Raw genomic sequence first — 18,472 nt, forward strand, 5'->3', positions numbered from 1 at the left:
CCGGCACTGTGGCTTGGCCCAGCGAGGTGTTAAAAATGTCTGTGATGACCCCAGCCAGATGACTTGCACATTCCCTGAACACACGCCCAGGAATGTTGTCGGGGCCAGGGGCCTTACAGGGGTTGACTCTCCTCAGGGTCTTCAACACATCGGCGGAGTCAAGGCAGAGTACCTCCTCTTCCTGATGGGGGACAGTTTTAACTGCTGGAGTGCCGTTTAGTGCCTCGAACCTCCCAAAGAAGTTATTTAGACCATTTAGAAAGTCAGCATCAACTACACCCACCGGGGGGGGGGGGGGGAGAGTGAGTTGTAGTCTGTAATCGCCCGTATGCCTTGCCACATACTCCTGATGTTTTTGACGTCGTGGAAACGATCCTGAAATTTTCGACTGCGGTCTCGCTTCGCTATCCTGATGGCACGGTTCAAGTTGGCTCTCGCTGTCCTCAGTGTCTCCTTGTCGCCAGACTTGAAGGCAGAGTTCCGCGCTCGTAGCGTTTGACGTACCTCCTCAGTCATCCAGGGTCGTTGGTTGCCCCGGGTGATGATATTCTTAGTGGTGCTGACGTCCTCGGTGCATTTGTTGATGTAGGCTGACACAGTCATGGCACACGCATGTCTAATCTACATCGGGAAAACTGGGAGGGAGGGAGGGAGGCAGGCAGGGAGGCAGGCAGGGAGGCAGGCAGTGTCTGTCTGTTGAGGTTTTCACCTTGTTCTTCTCCTGCTGAAGTTCTAACTGGACGTCCATCAGTTTGGTTCTCAGCTCGTCATTGGCGGCCTGAAGGGCGTCCGTTCGCTCCGCCTTGGCCCGCCCTGCCGGAGCTCGTTTGGACATCTCTTACTCGAGTCTCGCCCGGTCGTCAGTCAGAGATCACAACATTTGTACCTGGAGAGCACAAACGCAGCGCTGTTTTCCACTGGCTTCGAACTCAACTTCAATCGGTACCGTAACTTACAACATCATAAACATAGAACTAGCTTGACTTATTCATTGAATAAATGCATTTGGTTCTTCAAAACTGCATCACGCAAGCGTGACCGAGACGGCCGTTATCCACCTGCGTGAAGTTATTTGGTGAAATGAATGAGATGTTTAAGACACCATCGTTCTGTCTCTATGTAGATGAAGGGAAATAATCGATTGCTGAAGGTCCAAAGGTGTTGTGATAAACAAATAAACATATTAGTGATTAGTGACATATTTGTGATAAACATATTAGGCAGGATAATCACATATGTTAACGTGACTGCCCACACTGTATTTATTTATGGTTATTTGTTAAATCGAGTACTGTTAGACATGAAATAGGAAGTGTTTAACATAAATGGAAGACGAAAGGGGTACTCACCATTGTAGCTCCTGCTGGTCAATGATACGAGCCTCTTCTTGCAGTGGAAAACATACAGCCAACAAACACCGTGGAACCTAAAGGAATGAAATTAAACATTAACATTTAGCCTCAACCAACATTCACAGATACAACGCAACGCAAACTACACAAACGTAAATCTTTTTAAACACAATGAGTTGTACTTACCGTGTACGCTCTAGACGGTCCACTTGCAAGCAGAAAATAAAGATATTTCTGTTGATAATCGTCGTGTTTGTATCCGGTGTCTCGCTCAAGGCCATTGCGCCCACAGATTTGAATTTTGGCGAGAGTTCAGCCTATTGACGTCATTTCCGCGGTGTAATACCCGCATATCTGAAACGGCAAAGTTAAGAGTAGAGTTAAATAAAGTTTTTAGTCAACGCAATAATTTACAACCGTTGACCAGTCGAAATAATCGTCGAAATTTGGCGTCTGTGGCTGGAAGCAGACGCCGAGTTCGACATTCCTCCCAAACGCCACACTCCCTCGCTTTTCAGGGCAAAAAAAAAACAGTTGTAATTACCTTGTACGCTCTAGACGGTCAAGTTGCAAGCTGAAAACAAAAATATTTGCCTTGTTAGTCATCGTGTTACTAACCGCTGTGTCTTGTTTGCCAGAATTGCCGCTTTCCTACTTCCTGTTGCAAGCCACGCCCACGGATTATAATTTTGCCGTGAGTTCCGCCTATTGACGTCATGTCCGCGTCACATGACTGCGACGTAATATTATCTAAAACTGTTTGTGCGGTATTGTGTTGTTCTGTGCGGTATTGTTATTCTGTGCGGCGTCGTGTTGTTCTGTGCGGCGTCGTGTTGTTCAGTGCGACGTCGTGTTGTTCAGTGCGGCATGGTGTTGTTCAGTGCGGCATGGTGTTGTTCAGTGCGGCATGGTGTTGTTCAGTGCGGCATAATGTTGTTCAGTGCGGCATAATGTTGTTCAGTGCGGCATGGTGTTGTTCAGTGCGGCATGGTGTTGTTCAGTGCGGCATGGTGTTGTTCAGTGCGGCATAATGTTGTTCAGTGCGCCATAATGTTGTTCAGTGCGGAATGGTGTTGTTCAGTGCGGGATGGTGTTGTTCAGTGCAGGATGGTGTTGTTCAGTGCGGCATGGTGTTCAATGCGGCATGGTGTTGTTCAGTGCGGCATAATGTTGTTCAGTGCGGCATGGTGTTGTTCAGTGCGGCATGGTGTTGTTCAGTGCGGCATGGTGTTGTTCAGTGCGGCATGGTGTTGTTCAGTGCGGAATGGTGTTGTTCAGTGCGGAATGGTGTTGTTCAGTGCGGCATGGTGTTGTTCAGTCGGGGATGGTGTTGTTCAATGCGGGATCGTGTTGTTAGTGCGGGGTGGTGTTGTTCAGTGCGGGATGGTGTTGTTCAGTGCGGCATGGTGTTGTTCAATGCGGCATGGTGTTGTTCAGTGCGGGATGGTGTTGGTCATTGCGGCATGGTGTTGTTCAGTGCGGCATGGTGTTGTTCAGTGCGGCATGGTGTTGTTCAGTGCGGCATGGTGTTGTTCAGTGCGGCATAATGTTGTTCAGTGCGGCATGGTGTTGTTCAGTGTGGAAAGGTGTTCAGTGCAGGATGGTGTTGTTCAGTGCGGCATGGTGTTGTTCAATGCAGGATCGTGTTGTTCAGTGCAGCATAATGTTGTTCAGTGCAGCATGGTGTTGTTCAGTGCGGCATGGTGTTGATCAGTGCGGCATGGTGTTGTTCACTGCGGGATGGTGTTGTTCAATGCGGGATCGTGTTGTTCAGTGCGGCATAATGTTGTTCAGTGCAGCATGGTGTTGTTCAGTGCGGCATGGTGTTGTTCAGTGCGACATAATGTTGTTTAGTGCGGCATAATGTTGTTCAGTGCGGCATAATGTTCAGTGCAGGATGGTGTTGTTCAGTGCGGCATGGTGTTGTTCAGTGCGGAATGGTGTTGTTCAGTGCGGCATGGTGTTGTTCAGTGCGGCATGGTGTTGTTCAGTGCAGGATTGTGTTGTTCAATGCGGGATGGTGTTGTTCAGTGCGGGATGGTGTTGTTCAGTGCAGGATGGTGTTGTTCAGTGCGGCATGGTGTTGTTCAATGCGGCATGGTGTTGTTCAGTGCAGGATGGTGTTGTTCAGTGCGGCATGGTGTTGTTCAATGCGGCATGGTGTTGTTCAATGCGGCATGGTGTTGTTCAGTGCGGCATGGTGTTGTTCAGTGCGGCATGGTGTTGTTCAGTGCAGCGTAATGTTGTTCAGTGCGGCATGGTGTTGTTCAGTGCGGAATGGTGTTGTTCAGTGCGGGATGGTGTTGTTCAGTGCGGCATGGTGTTGTTCAGTGCGGCATGGTGTTGTTCAGTGCGGGATGGTGTTGTTCATTGCGGCATGGTGTTGTTCAGTGCGGCATGGTGTTGTTCAGTGCGGCATGGTGTTGTTCAGTGCGGCATAATGTTGTTCAGTGCGCCATAATGTTGTTCAGTGCGGCATGGTGTTGTTCAGTGCGGGATGGTGTTGTTCAGTGCAGGATGGTGTTGTTCAGTGCGGCATGGTGTTGTTCAATGCGGGATGGTGTTGTTCAGTGCGGCATGGTGTTGTTCAGTGCGGCATGGTGTTGTTCAGTGCGGCATGGTGTTGTTCAGTGCGGCATGGTGTTGTTCAGTGCGGCATAATGTTGTTCAGTGCGGCATAATGTTGTTCAATGCGGCATAATGTTGTTCAGTGCGGCATAATGTTGTTCAGTGCGGCATAATGTTGTTCAGTGCGGCATAATGTTGTTCAGTGCGGGATGGTGTTGTTCATTGCGGCATGGTGTTGTTCAGTGCGGCATGGTGTTGTTCAGTGCGGCATGGTGTTGTTCAGTGCGGGATGGTGTTGTTCAGTGCAGGATGGTGTTGTTCAGTGCGGCATGGTGTTGTTCAGTGCGGCATGGTGTTGTTCAGTGCAGCATAATGTTGTTCAGTGCGGCATGGTGTTGTTCAGTGCGGAATGGTGTTGTTCAGTGCGGCATGGTGTTGTTCAGTGCGGCATGGTGTTGTTCAGTGCGGCATGGTGTTGTTCAGTGCGGCATGGTGTTGTTCAGTGCGGGATGGTGTTCAATGCGGGATCGTGTTGTTCAGTGCGGCATGGTGTTGTTCAGTGCGGCATGGTGTTGTTCAGTGCGGCATGGTGTTTTTCAGTGCGGCATGGTGTTGTTCATTTCGGCATAATGTTGTTCAGTGCGGCATAATGTTGTTTAGTGCGGCATGGTGTTGTTCAGTGCGGGATGGTGTTGTTCAGTGCGTTATAATGTTGTTCAGTGCGGCATGGTGTTGTTCAGTGCGGCATGGTGTTGTTCAGTGCGGCATGGTGTTGTTCAGTGCGGCATAATGTTGTTCAGTGTGGCATAATGTTGTTCAGTGCGGCATGGTGTTGTTCAGTGCGGGATGGTGTTGTTCAGTGCGGGATGGTTTTGTTCAGTGCGGCATGGTGTTCAATGCGGAATGGTGTTGTTCAGTGCAGGATGGTGTTGTTCAGTGCGGCATGGTGTTGTTCAGTGCGGCATAATGTTGTTCAGTGCGGCATGGTGTTGTTCAGTGCGGCATGGTGTTGTTCAGTACGGCATGGTGTTGTTCAGTGCGGCATGGTGTTGTTCAGTGCGGCATAATGTTGTTCAGTGCGGCATAATGTTGTTCAGTGCGGCATGGTGTTGTTCAGTGCGGCATGGTGTTGTTCAGTGCGGCATAATGTTCAGTGCGGCATAATGTTGTTCAGTGCGGCATGGTGTTGTCCAGTGCGGGATGGTGTTGTTCAGTGCAGGATGGTGTTGTTCAGTGCGGCATGGTGTTCAGTGCGGGATGGTGTCTTTCAGTGCGGCATGGTGTCGTTCAGTGCGGCATGGTGTCTTTCAGTGCGGCATGGTGTCGTTCAGTGAGGCATGGTGTTGTTCAGTGCGGCATGGTGTTATTTAGTGCGGCATGGTGTTGTTCAGTGCGGGATGGTGTTGTTCAGTGTGGCATGGTGTTCAGTGCGGCATGGTGTTGTTCAGTGCGGTATCGTGTTGTTCAGTGCGGTATCGTGTTTCTCAGTGCGGTATCGTGTTGTTCAGTGCAGTATCGTTGTGTTGTTCGTATTGTGTTGTGTTGTTCGTAATGTGTTGTGTTGTTCGTATTGTGTTGTGTTGTTCGTATTGTGTTGTGTTGTTCGTATTGTGTTGTGTTGTTCGTATTGTGTTGTGTTGTTCATATTGTGTTGTTCATATTGTGTTGAGTTGTTCGTATTGTGTTGTGTTGTTCGTATTGTGTTGCCTTTAACACTTAGCCTCTAACACTTAGCCTCTAACACTTAGCCTCTAGCATCTAGAAGGTAAATAAATAGGAAGGAAGGACTCACCGGTGACGTCTTCGCCCACGTCCAAGCGTTGTACTTTGTATTTTCATCCTTCTGACAGTGGAAAACATAGCCAACAAACACCGTGGAACCTAAACGAATGAAAGAAAACTATCATTTGGCCACAACCAACATTCACAGATACAACACAATGTGACGTGCGGGGTTGAGGTTAAAGGTTGAGTGAAGGGCCCTCGTTTTAAACTACTTTTTTGAAAAGGATTGGGAACAAGTAAGACGTATTTAATTTATTTAATGGGAAGTAGTAAGAGCTATTGAATTTAATCTATGTATTATATTCTATTGTATTGTATTCTGTTGTATTCTTTTGGATTGTATTCACACTAACCCCACTAAAACTTCAGCCCACAAAAACTCGCCTCTGGCGCCTAGCCTCTGGCACTTAGCCTCTAACACTTAGCCTTTAACACTTAGCCTTTAACACTTAGCCTTTAACACTTAGCCTTTAACACTTAGCCTAGAAGGTGAATAAATAGGGTTAAAGGTTGAGTGAAGGGACCTCGTTTTAAACTACTTTTTTGAAAAGGAGTGGGAACAAGTAAGACGTATTTAATTTATTTAATGGGAAGTAGTAAGACTTATTAAATTTATTTAATCTACTTTTCTTCCCAGGCAAAATTTGATGTGCTGCAATTCCAAATTTCCAAAGTGAATGAAGGAATGAAGTCCTTTAAATTATGATTTTGTATAAATACTAGGCATTAACACAAAATCGACGGCACAAAATGGGCAGACTTTACTTGTTTGAAAAGGACTGGTTACAAGACAGACTTTTTTAATTTATTTAATGGGAAGAAGACTTATTTAGTTTAATTGATCTATTTTTGTTCCCTGGCAAAATTCGATTTGCTGCAATTCCAAATTTCCAAAGTGAATGAAGGAAAGAAGTCGTTTAAATTATGATTTTGTTTAAATACTAGGCATAGACACAAAATCTACGGCACAAAATGGGCAGACTTTACTTGTTTGAAGAGGACTGGTTACAAGACAGACTTTTCTGATTTATTTAATGGGAAGAAGACTTATTTAGTTTATTTAATCTATTTTTGTTCCCTGGCAAAATTGGATTTGCTGAAACTGTATTTTGCCAAATCTTGCCTTGAGACCTGATAGGAAGTATTAAACGCTTAGTTAAATCAATACAAGTTGGTAATAAGAGCGAGTAATGTTGGTTGAACCGATGAATGAAGGTTGAAAGCAATTTAAATTATGACTTTGTATAAATACTAGATATTAACAGAACATCTACTGCGCGAAATGGGCAGAGTTTACTTGTTTGAGAAGGAGTGGCTTATTCAAAACTAAGATTTATTTAATCTGTTTGTTCCCAGGCAAAATTGGATGTGATGCAATTCCAAATTTCACCACATGATGGTGCCCAATTTTGACTTCATAGGACATATTAAACACTTAGCTTGTTATTATGTTCAAGGTAATCAGATTTGTTTATTATTCTAATGGCCTCTTCAAAACTATTCTGGATTACTACTTTGGATCTATTCTACATTACTTGGCAACAACATACTCTGTAACAGATTAGGCAGTATAATCATATATGTTAACTTGAGAGTGCCCACACTCAATCTACTTATCGTGATGTGTTAAATCAATTACTGTTAGACATTATTTGTCTGATAATCTACCAAATCTTTGAATTGAAGAATTTGTGATTTAATTAATAGCTTGTTCAGGGTAATCAGACTTGTATATAATTCTAATGGCCTTCTTTTGAAAACTATTCTGAATTACAACTTTGGATCTTATATTACTTTGCAACAATCTACTCGGTGACAGATTAGGCAGTATAATCACATATGTTAACTTCAGTGCCCACACTGTATTTATTTATGGTTATTTGTTAAATCAAGTACTGTTAGACATGAAATAGGAAGTGTTTAACATAAATGTTATGGCTACTCACCATTGTAGCTCGCTCCTGGTCAATGATATGAGCCTCTTCTTGCAGTGGAAAACTTGCAGCCAACAAACACCGTGGAACCTAAAGGAATGAAATTAAACATTAACATTTCGCCTGGACCAACATTCACACGTACAACGCAACGCGGCTACACTTCTCCTATTACAAACGTAAATCTCCTTAAACACAACGAGTGTTACTTACCGTGTACGCTCTAGGCAAAATTGGATGTGATAGAGTAGAGTTACATCAAGTTTTCTTTTTTAATCAACACAATCATTTACAACCGTTGACCAGAAAGAATCGTCGAAATTCGACGTCCCCCACAAACGCCACGCTCACTCGCTTTTCAGGGCAACAAAAGTACTTCTTTTTAAAAACGATGAGTTGTACTTACCGTGTACGCTCTGGACGGTCCAGTTGCAAGCAGAAAATAAAAATATTTCTCTTGTTAGTTGTATGTTACCATCCGCTGTGTCTTTGTCAACATCGCCGCCATTTTCCTACTTCCTGCTGCGAGCCACGCCCACGGATTTAAATTTGGGCGGAAGCTCTTTCCATTGGCGTCGTTTTCGCGTATAGCAAATCCGATTGGTTGGGAAGGGGGCACGGTTATGCAGCCGAGGGGTCCTGTGATCGGTGGGATGTAAAGTAGGCGTCGACGTCACGTCCGCGTCACGTGACCACAACGTGGCAGACGTCATATAGCAACCGCTGTTTTGTTTAGTAGACTTACAGTTGTTATGCATTGACATAATGGCGCACACACCAAATAGATTTAAATAAATTAAATAATTCTTCTGCCCACTCTCTTTTAAACAAGTTAACTCTCCCCGCGGATTTGAATTCCGGCGAAAGTTACGCCCATCGACGTCACGTATGTCACGTGACCACGACGTGGCAGATGTCATATAGCAACCGCTGTTTTGTTTAGTAGATTTACAGTTGTTATGCATTGGCATAATGGTGTGCACTCAAAATAGATTTAAATAAATTAAATATTTCTTCTGCCCACTCCCTTTTAAACAAGTTAACTCTGCCCACGTCCATTGACGTCTTGTCTGCGTCACGTGACCACGACGTAGCGACGTCATATAGTAACCGCTGTTTTGATCAGTAGACTTACAGTTATTATGCGTTGACATAATGGCGCACTGGTTAGCATGGCCACCTCTTAAGCATGATGTTGCGGGTTCGACGCCTGATCAATGTTAGCATGGAGTGAGCTGAAGTGCATGGCGCTGAAGATTTGAATCTTTGAAATGCGCTGAGGTCTGACATATCAGGCAGAATGGTTTGCCATCACGTTCAACAAAAAATAGAAACTTTCCTACTCTGATTAAAACGTCCTGTGTTCATCTACGTATTTTCGTTTTGCTGTGCATCTTTTCCCTGCCATTTCGAGAGCCCAATTGACACTCATAGTTAAAAGAAATGTGTTTGCCCATCCTACTTTGTGGAATTTCACCACATGCGCTTTTGACCAAAATACCAAATTGAACTCAAGTGAAGCCAACACGCACAACCCCCCCCCCCCACACACACACACACACACACACACAAATGTTGATATGAACATAAAAGAGCCGCATGCGGTTCGGGAGTTGCGGCTTGGCCAAACCTGTACTATACAACTTTATTTGTATAAAATTTTCACAACAGCTGTCACACAAACAAAGCGGGAAAAACCGAAGACGTGCGTGTTCCGCCCGCGCTGGATTTATTTGCACCTTTGAAAAGACACCGTATTGCCGCAGATGTGGCAAAGAGTACTTTTGGGCATCTGAGACGGAAGGATGTCCAAAGCATCACGTCACCTGCTCTGGTAGGCATGTTGGTGGGACGTTGAGGTCAACCGCTTTGGGGTTGGCTGAATCTTTGATCGCAGGATGCCACACACTTGAAGACAGAAGCAGAAAAGCAGAGCTAAATGCAAAATGTACTCACCGGTGACTCCAATTTTTTTCCCCCCTGAAGAAACAGCTGGACGGGTGGCCCCGGCTGGCCAGTGGGACTCTTGTTATTCTGACCCTTTTTAGTGCGCGTTTGGGGCAACAACCGTTTTTTGTGGCGCTCTCTTCTGGTTCAAAAGTGCCCTGCATGTGAATTTGCTTTTCCTGCCTTCTGATTGGATGAGCGCCGGTGTGACGCGGTGCCTCTGTCACCGTGGCGGGGGGTATACGTTGGCATCGGAGCGTCTGCCAACGTCTGAGACCGGCTGGCAGTGTATCGGAGGTGTCGAGTGCGGTGCCGCTGGAGCTCACTCACCAGCTGGTGTTAGGGCCACAGAATGAAGGCCAAGGAGAAGAATAGAAAGAGAAACAGAAACTTCTCCTCCAATTGTTTGATTTGTCTCTTCTGAGCTTCGATGAATTCTTTCAGCTCTTTGTTCCTCTAGGACGGACAAATGGAAAGTGGCATTCAAAAGCCAGTAAGCGTGCAAGTAAGTGCCGGGCTGGCTTTGGGCCCTTACCTGTTGCGCGCTGTGCAGCAGATCCATTCTCTCTTGGAGGATGCAAGCGTCGCGCTCCCTCAACTCGCACATCAGGGCTCGCTTCCATTGGTCCACGGCGCTCCTAAGCTCTTCTCTCTGATCCGCCGTCAGCACGTCATTCACGCCAGCGTGGCTGGCTTTTTCGCCGTCCGTGGCGGGGCAGTCCCGCTGCGGTAGCGCCTCGCACAACATGGCCTCCAGCTCCAGGATTCTCTGGGCCGCAATCCTCGTCCATCAGTGGTCCGGCGGGAGATTTGAGGGCGGCTTACCTTATGAGCCTGGTCCATGGAACACTTCCTGAAGTCCAACTCTTCATCCAGGTAGCCCTTCTGCTTGCAGAACATATCCTAGCACAGCTCAAGGTCAGAATTGTTGGGGCACATTGCCGGAGTTCCCCTTGGCTGATGTCGCGTGTCTGTCTACCTTCTCACTTTCAATGTCCAACATCTTCTGTTGAAGTGCTGACTTGGTCACTTTGATGTATTCTAACCACTGAGGAAAGGCTGCTGTCACATAAGCAGAATGCGAGAGCGTGCGTGGACGTGCGCGTTACCTTCTCGGCTAGGGTGAGAAGGGTCCTGGCGTGAATCACGACCACCTGCTCCTCGTTGGTGAGATTCTGCAAGAGCCCAAAGGCACAGCGTCAACAAGCTTCTTTCAGCGCAAAGCCTTCCAAAAGTCACATTTGAGCCGCCGAGTCTCGTGGAGTGCGAACATAAGGAGTTCGACATACACTTACGGCGTTATAGCCCAGGATGTCCAGCTTCTTCATCAGATCACTGATGACGATGTCCGGGGGAAAGGCGCAAGGAGCAATGTAAGGTGTTCTGGGACCTCGGGTTAAGGTTAGGGTTGCGAGGGACGCCTTACGTACGCTCACGCCCTCGGCCTCGCAGTAGATCTGCAAAGGGCTGAGGCCGTCTGGGAAACGGACTTGCAGAAACTTCAAGACGGGGGAGCGCCACTCCCTCTCCTGAAAGGCAGAGGCATGCATCCGTCCGTCCGTCCGTCCGTCCGTCCGTCACATCTCTGGCCTCAACACGCTTGTGCGAGTCTTCCCACCTCCAGCTCCAGGATGCGGAACTCAAGCAGTTCGTTTTGGTCTCGGATATCCTGGATGTGCTCTTTCAGACGCGCTTCTTCCGCCTCCATCCGCCTGACTTGAAAAGACAGTCAGACCTCATCTGCGGGGCTTCCCGTCGGGTGTGACGCCAAGCGACTCCGCCCAGCGCCTTTCTTTCCGTCACCTTTTCGGCCAACTGCTGATTGCTCTGACGCAGCAGCTGCTTCTCCTCCACCCACTTGACATTCTAGAAGAGACAAACGCGTGGACAGCTTTGGAATGTTGTGTCATTTTCATCCACAAATTCTTTGGTTGACTGGAAAATGACATTTGCTTTTCTCCGCATTTTCCCAGCCACGTTCGGGGGGGGGTTGGTCCAGTAATGCCAGACGAATGAGTGACTGAAGAATGTAGCTATTTTGTCTAAGAAAAAGGTGTGCTCATTGATGAGCTTACCTGTCCTTGTTGCTTCAGCGCTGACTCCAGATCTGCTACTCTGCTTTGATAGTGACCCATTTCTACCATCAGCTTTTCTCTGGTCTGAAAGGAGGAGGAGGGAGGCTCCTCCTCCTCCTTTCAGACCAGAGAACACCCGAGGCTGGGTGAGAACGGGGAGGCTGCGACCCGGCCGGGGGTTGCGGGAAGGGGCGCCACCTTGATCTCCTTCTCGGCGTCGTAGTCCCCTTCGCTGGTCTGGGCTAGCAGAGCGTAGGCTCGTTGCAGCGCTTGATATTCTTGCGTCAGCTGGCGGTAGCGAAGCTCCGCCTCTTCATGCACACACCAATGCAACACAGCACTAGTACCAGAATCAGTCAGACCGGCGACAAAGCACCCGCGACGCAAAGACGAGTCCGATTCCAGGCTTAAGAGGAATGTTTGGTGCCAATACGCTGGCAGAAATGGCGGGCTACCTCTTCGGGTTCCGTGTCGGGGGTTCTGTCGGTGCGAAAAGACAAGGACGATCCGTCCGAGTCCACCAACACGTCTTCGTCGTAGCCGTAAAATGTTTCGATGACCTGCGGGCGCGGAAGCAAACATCTCTCTGAACAAACTGAAGCGACACCTCACGATGAATCGACGAGAGGAATGATAGCGAGAAAAAGGCCATTTCATCTTGCGCAACACCAAGCAGCCGCAAACAGACTCACCTTGCAGGACCTCACGCTTTGTTCCTCCTCAGAGATTCTCGACGTCGGTATCGTAGCAGCAAATCTCTCTCCTGTCGACACAAATAATCCGCCTTTGAGATTCTTTGGATGCAAAGGGAACGAACGGCTCCGGCGCAGAAACAAACGCGACTCACAATGACATTTCTGACATGAGCTCCTGTCTCCAGAGCCTGAAAAACACGTCACCGGCGATGATTGGAGGGACGCTCGTCTTTTCCAAAAGTGACAACTACAGGGTGTGTCAGGGTTTTCCAGATTATCTTTATCGTATCATTATGTTGCTTTGACTTTGACTGCAACCTGTAATAAATAATATTATTTATCCCTTATTTATCCCTATCGCTTATCCCTTCCTACACAAAGTCGTAAAACACCCCTTGCTATGTTTTGACTAGAGGTCAAGGGCTTCCTCTATTCAATCCACTCTTACACCCACCCTGTTTCTCTTAATTAAAATGCTCGTGCAGGAGCCGAGAGTCAGACTTCATTCGTACAACGGATGGACTCTCCACCTGCAGGTGTCCAAAAGAACTTACTTGTCTCCCGTGTGGTTCTTGCAAAATAAGTTGGAGCGAGCGCAACTCTAACAGGGTGCATTTTGCCACTAGCTGCCTACGGACAATGACGTCGCGCTCGCGGCTCATGGTTGACGGGCTGAGCAGCCGGGCAAGTCCGTCGTTTTCAGCGCACAGCGAGTGGCAAAGGCGCTGACAAAACGGGAGCTTTGAGCTGCTGAAAACGGCAAAACAAGTCTAAAGCGTGTTCAAACGCGTGCGCACAATGCTCCTGCTTGAAAGGTCGGAATTTAAGGGGCCAATTTTTTGGATGGCGGCCGCCGGCCAAGCTTTGGACGGAAAAGGTTTCCTGGCGACAGCGAGCGAGCGCGGCGCTGCCGTACGTGCACCGAGTCGCCTGCCTGAAGACCTTGGACAAGTCGTCGATGATGTGCCGCTGCTCCACAACTTGAAGGAACTCCATTTCACCGTCCTGCTGGCCGCAACCGCGGTCCAGGTCATTGAGCGAACTAGGCCTTCTCTGTGGAACACAAATGCAGTGGACTCTGTTGGCACGCCGCCGTTGTCCGCGTCGACTTACCAAGCTTGCCATCTCCTCGTTCTCCTGGGTGACAAAGCGCACTTTGTTTTCAAGGCGACACAGCACCAGCGAGAGTTCTTCATTCTTCCTGCTCAGGCGTTTGTTTTTGTACAGGAGTGGCAGAAACTGGCTTTCTGTTTCTCTCAGTCGCTTTAGCTGCAAGCATGAAGTGCGGGATGTGAAAGACGCACAACACGCGGGCCAGAACGTATCCATTCCTTTTGCATCGGTTTGAACGGAATCGTGGCTTTGGCTCCCAATAAAAGACATCTACCAGGCAACCGACTCGCCGCGCCGCTCAACTAATAAGCAAGCGCAATGGGTGCATCGCTGGATGGCGCGCATCAAACGTAGCGCAAACCTTCAAGCGTGCCGTCAATAAATTACCAGTTCATTGCGCTCTTCAGAAAGCAGGGCGTTTCGATCCTCCAGTTTCCTGATGACTGCGCTGAGCTCAGCGATTTTCAGATGAAACCGTCGCGTGTCCCGATCCTCCTGAGACTGAAAACGCCCCGCAACACACACACACAAGCACTCGTTCAAAGTTCAAAACTGTTTTTGTGCTACCTTCCTTCAGCAACGAACTAAGTCATGCGTACTGCAAGTGTGTGATGAGGTGGCTTACGCAATGAAGAGGATTGCTAGTAGCGGCGTTGACCCCACTTCCAGGGTAGTTTAGGCCCGCCCTTTGGGAATCCCTCAGGGCAGCGATCTGCTGCTCGGCAGCCTGAGTCTGCAGCTGAAGGCGGTGGACGTGGCCGGCCCCAGGGCTTCATCCAAAACACTAACCGCTCTGTCTTTCAGCTTGATCTCATCCGCCTGGATGTACAAACGGGGAGCGCTCAGGCAGGCGGGCAAACTCATTTGCCAGAATTGTGACAAAAACAAAGAGAGCAACCGGCCAATTTTTTTCTTGAATCGACTAGAACACCTTTGCTGTGACAAAAGCGAAGCGAGCAACCGGACATTTTCTTCTTGTGAAATAGAATAGAATAGAATGCCTTAGGTGTCATTGCACTGCAGGTATACAACGAAATTGGGAACATAGCCACGCACCGCGCATCTGATCAGTCCTACCAGTCGGCGGATCTCCCTCTCGCAGTCTCTCTTGGTTCGGCTCAGCTCCTCCCGATGCTGGTGATGAGCCGATCGGAGCTCGGCCGCTCGGGACTGCCAGGCCTGCTGGGCCGCTGCCAGGGCTTCTTCCGCGCTCCTGGTGGAGGCGACACCGCTCGGTCTCCCGACACCGCCGCGTCTCCTCCACCTCCGCCAGCAAAGCGCCCCCCCTCCTCACCTGAGCAGACATTGCGCCACACCGGGCCGTTGAGACCGCAACGGAGCGCCGCGACGCTTACTGGGGACAAGCTACACAATACGGTAGCGGCCGCATCGAAGCCCGACGTGGCGTGCGGATAGTCAGACACGGATAGAGCGGATCACCTTGTCCATGGAGCCGTCCCTCAGGCTGAGGACCAAGGCATTCAGTCGCTGGATCTCTCCATCTTTGATTTTGATCACTCTCATCAGCTCCATTTCATGCTGCCGCAGTAATGTCTCCCTGGTAATGGCTAACTCTTTCTGCTTCTCCTCATGGAGTTTGCTTTTGAGTTCCGTCATGGCGGCGGTGGCACGGTGGTGCTCCGCCCGCAGGTCCTGACTTCTCTCTCTCTCCAGACAGCTGACCTGACATGACTTAGACTTAGACTTAGACAAACTTTATTGTCATCTTGTCTGCACATGGTGCATACAAAACGAAATTCCGTTGCATACGTCTTACAACAAAGTAGTGATATTGCAGTTGAATAGAAGTAACATATCCTATGAAAAAAAATATATATATATATACATATACTATATATATATATATATATATATATATATATATATATATATTAAAAATAAGTATAAAGTGCAGCAGTGATAATTATGCAATAGTGCAAGTAGGCAAAACAGTATTCAAGAGTGTGCAGAGGAATGCTAAACCATGTATTAAACTTCTATTTAAAGGGTTTATACAAGTTCAGTAAAGTTGGTAGTGCGAGATAGTGCAAGATAGAGGTCCGTAGTGTCACACAGTTCTGTGAATGTGTGATGCAGAGTTCAGTTTAGAGCTCAACAGTTCTAGTGTTCAACAGTCTGATGACAGCAGTGAAAACGCTGTTGCAGAACCTGGTGGACCTGCAGCGGATGCTGCAAACCTCTTCCCAGAGGGCAGCAGGGAGAACAGTCCATGGTGGGGGTGTGATGGGTCATTGACGATGTTACGGGTACGGGACATGCAGCGCTGAGATGAAATGTCCTGAATGGAGGGAAGAGGAGCCCCTATGATCCTCTCTGCTGTCCTCACCACTCTCCTCACGTTCTTCCAATCGGAGGCGGTGCAGCCTCCACACCACACAGAGAGACAGCTTGTCAGAATGCTCTCTATGGTGCTCCTGTAGAACGTCCTCATGATGGGTGGGGGCAGGTGGGCTCTCCTCATCCTCCGCTGTAAGTACAAGCGCTTCTGTGCCCTCTTGACCAGTGCCGTAGTGTTCATAGTCCAGGTGAGGTCTTCTGTGATGTGGACCCCCAGGAATTTGGTGGTGCTGACCACCTCCACAGCTGAGCTGTTGATGATCAGTGGAGCGTGGTGAGGCTGTTTTTTCCTGAAGTCGACGATGATCTCCTTCATCTTCTCCTCATTCAGGATCAGGCTGTTTTCTCTGCACCAGCCCACCAGCTGCTCCACCTCCTCTCTGTAGTCCAGGTCGTTGTTGTCTCTGATGAGCCCCACCACCGTTGTGTCGTCTGCTGACTTCACGATGTGATTGGTGGTGAACCTGAGGACGCAGTCGTGTGTCATCAGGGTGAACAGCAGGGGGCTCAGGACGCAGCCCTGAAGGGAGCCTGTGCTGAGGGTGATGACATCAGAGGTGTTCTGTCCGACCCGGACTGACTGAGGTCTGTTGGTGAGGAAGTCTAGCAGCCAGTTGCGAAGGGGGGTGTTGAAGCCCAGGTGTTCCAATTTTCCTACCAGATGCTGTGGGATGATGGTGTTAAACGCTGAGCTGAAGTCCAGGAACAGCCTCCGCACATGGGTGTTCTTCTCCTCCAGGTGAGCCAGGCTCAGGTGAAGAACGGAGGAGATGGCGTCCTGAGTGGAGCGGTTTTGCCGGTCGGCAAACTGGAACGGGTCAAATAATAGGGGGAGTCTGGAAACGATGTGACCTTTAAGCAGCCTTTCGAAGCACTTCATCATAACCGGAGTCAGTGCAACAGGCCGGTAATCATTAAATGAGGTGATTTGAGGTTTCTTCGGCACCGGAATGATGGAGGCAGTCTTAAAGCACGCCGGCACTGTGGCTTGGCCCAGCGAGGTGTTAAAAATGTCTGTGATGACCCCAGCCAGATGACTTGCACATTCCCTGAACACACGCCCAGGAATGTTGTCGGGGCCAGGGGCCTTACAGGGGTTGACTCTCCTCAGGGTCTTCAACACATCGGCGGAGTCAAGGCAGAGTACCTCCTCTTCCTGATGGGGGACAGTTTTAACTGCTGGAGTGCCGTTTAGTGCCTCGAACCTCCCAAAGAAGTTATTTAGACCATTTAGAAAGTCAGCATCAACTACACCCACCGGGGGGGGGGGGGGGGGGAGAGTGAGTTGTAGTCTGTAATCGCCCGTATGCCTTGCCACATACTCCTGATGTTTTTGACGTCGTGGAAACGATCCTGAAATTTTCGACTGCGGTCTCGCTTCGCTATCCTGATGGCACGGTTCAAGTTGGCTCTCGCTGTCCTCAGTGTCTCCTTGTCGCCAGACTTGAAGGCAGAGTTCCGCGCTCGTAGCGTTTGACGTACCTCCTCAGTCATCCAGGGTCGTTGGTTGCCCCGGGTGATGATATTCTTAGTGGTGCTGACGTCCTCGGTGCATTTGTTGATGTAGGCTGACACAGTCATGGCACACGCATGTCTAATCTACATCGGGAAAACTGGGAGGGAGGGAGGGAGGCAGGCAGGGAGGCAGGCAGGGAGGCAGGCAGTGTCTGTCTGTTGAGGTTTTCACCTTGTTCTTCTCCTGCTGAAGTTCTAACTGGACGTCCATCAGTTTGGTTCTCAGCTCGTCATTGGCGGCCTGAAGGGCGTCCGTTCGCTCCGCCTTGGCCCGCCCTGCCGGAGCTCGTTTGGACATCTCTTACTCGAGTCTCGCCCGGTCGTCAGTCAGAGATCACAACATTTGTACCTGGAGAGCACAAACGCAGCGCTGTTTTCCACTGGCTTCGAACTCAACTTCAATCGGTACCGTAACTTACAACATCATAAACATAGAACTAGCTTGACTTATTCATTGAATAAATGCATTTGGTTCTTCAAAACTGCATCACGCAACATAGCGTGACCGAGACGGCCGTTATCCACCTGCGTGAAGTTATTTGGTGAAATGAATGAGATGTTTAAGACACCATCGTTCTGTCTCTATGTAGATGAAGGGAAATAATCGATTGCTGAAGGTCCAAAGGTGTTGTGATAAACAAATAAACATATTAGTGATTAGTGACATATTTGTGATAAACATATTAGGCAGGATAATCACATATGTTAACGTGACTGCCCACACTATTTATTTATGGTTATTTGTTAAATCGAGTACTGTTAGACATGAAATAGGAAGTGTTTAACATAAATGGAAGACGAAAGGGGTACTCACCATTGTAGCTCCTGCTGGTCAATGATACGAGCCTCTTCTTGCAGTGGAAAACATACAGCCAACAAACACCGTGGAACCTAAAGGAATGAAATTAAACATTAACATTTAGCCTCAACCAACATTCACAGATACAACGCAACGCAAACTACACAAACGTAAATCTTTTTAAACACAATGAGTTGTACTTACCGTGTACGCTCTAGACGGTCCACTTGCAAGCAGAAAATAAAGATATTTCTGTTGATAATCGTCGTGTTTGTATCCGGTGTCTCGCTCAAGGCCATTGCGCCCACAGATTTGAATTTTGGCGAGAGTT

General features: G+C 48.4%; 1 protein-coding gene and 1 long non-coding RNA gene across 3 annotated transcripts; both read right to left on the reverse strand.

Annotated features, from left to right (window-relative positions):
• Positions 1-9,252: 9,252 nt before the first annotated feature.
• LOC148401236 (janus kinase and microtubule-interacting protein 3-like) lies at positions 9,253-11,297 on the reverse strand. 2 transcript variants are annotated; one of them, XM_088368815.1, is made up of 7 exons: positions 11,205-11,297; positions 10,882-11,115; positions 10,696-10,761; positions 10,566-10,634; positions 10,122-10,489; positions 9,917-10,042; positions 9,253-9,547 (listed from the first exon to the last, which is right to left on the reverse strand). In XM_088368815.1, the coding sequence occupies exons 1-5, from the start codon at positions 11,292-11,294 to the stop codon at positions 10,262-10,264; spliced, it is 687 nt and encodes a 228-aa protein (XP_088224941.1). In that variant the 5' UTR covers positions 11,295-11,297; the 3' UTR covers positions 9,253-9,547; positions 9,917-10,042; positions 10,122-10,261. The 2 variants fall into 2 exon arrangements, with proteins under 2 accessions (XP_088224941.1, XP_088224940.1); XM_088368814.1 differs by having other exon boundaries at positions 10,876-11,115.
• An 821-nt stretch (positions 11,298-12,118) lies between these two features.
• Positions 12,119-13,970, reverse strand: LOC148401237 (uncharacterized). Its single transcript, XR_015857140.1, has 4 exons — positions 13,857-13,970; positions 12,509-13,625; positions 12,354-12,424; positions 12,119-12,221 (listed from the first exon to the last, which is right to left on the reverse strand). It is a non-coding gene; the product is annotated as an uncharacterized LOC148401237 (long non-coding RNA).
• Between the last annotated feature and the right edge of the window lie 4,502 nt (positions 13,971-18,472).

The sequence above is a fragment of the Syngnathus floridae genome, chromosome 2, assembly GCF_059516105.1.
Source record: "Syngnathus floridae isolate MCC-2025c chromosome 2, RoL_Sflo_1.0, whole genome shotgun sequence".
NCBI classification, from domain to species: Eukaryota; Metazoa; Chordata; class Actinopteri; order Syngnathiformes; family Syngnathidae; genus Syngnathus; species Syngnathus floridae.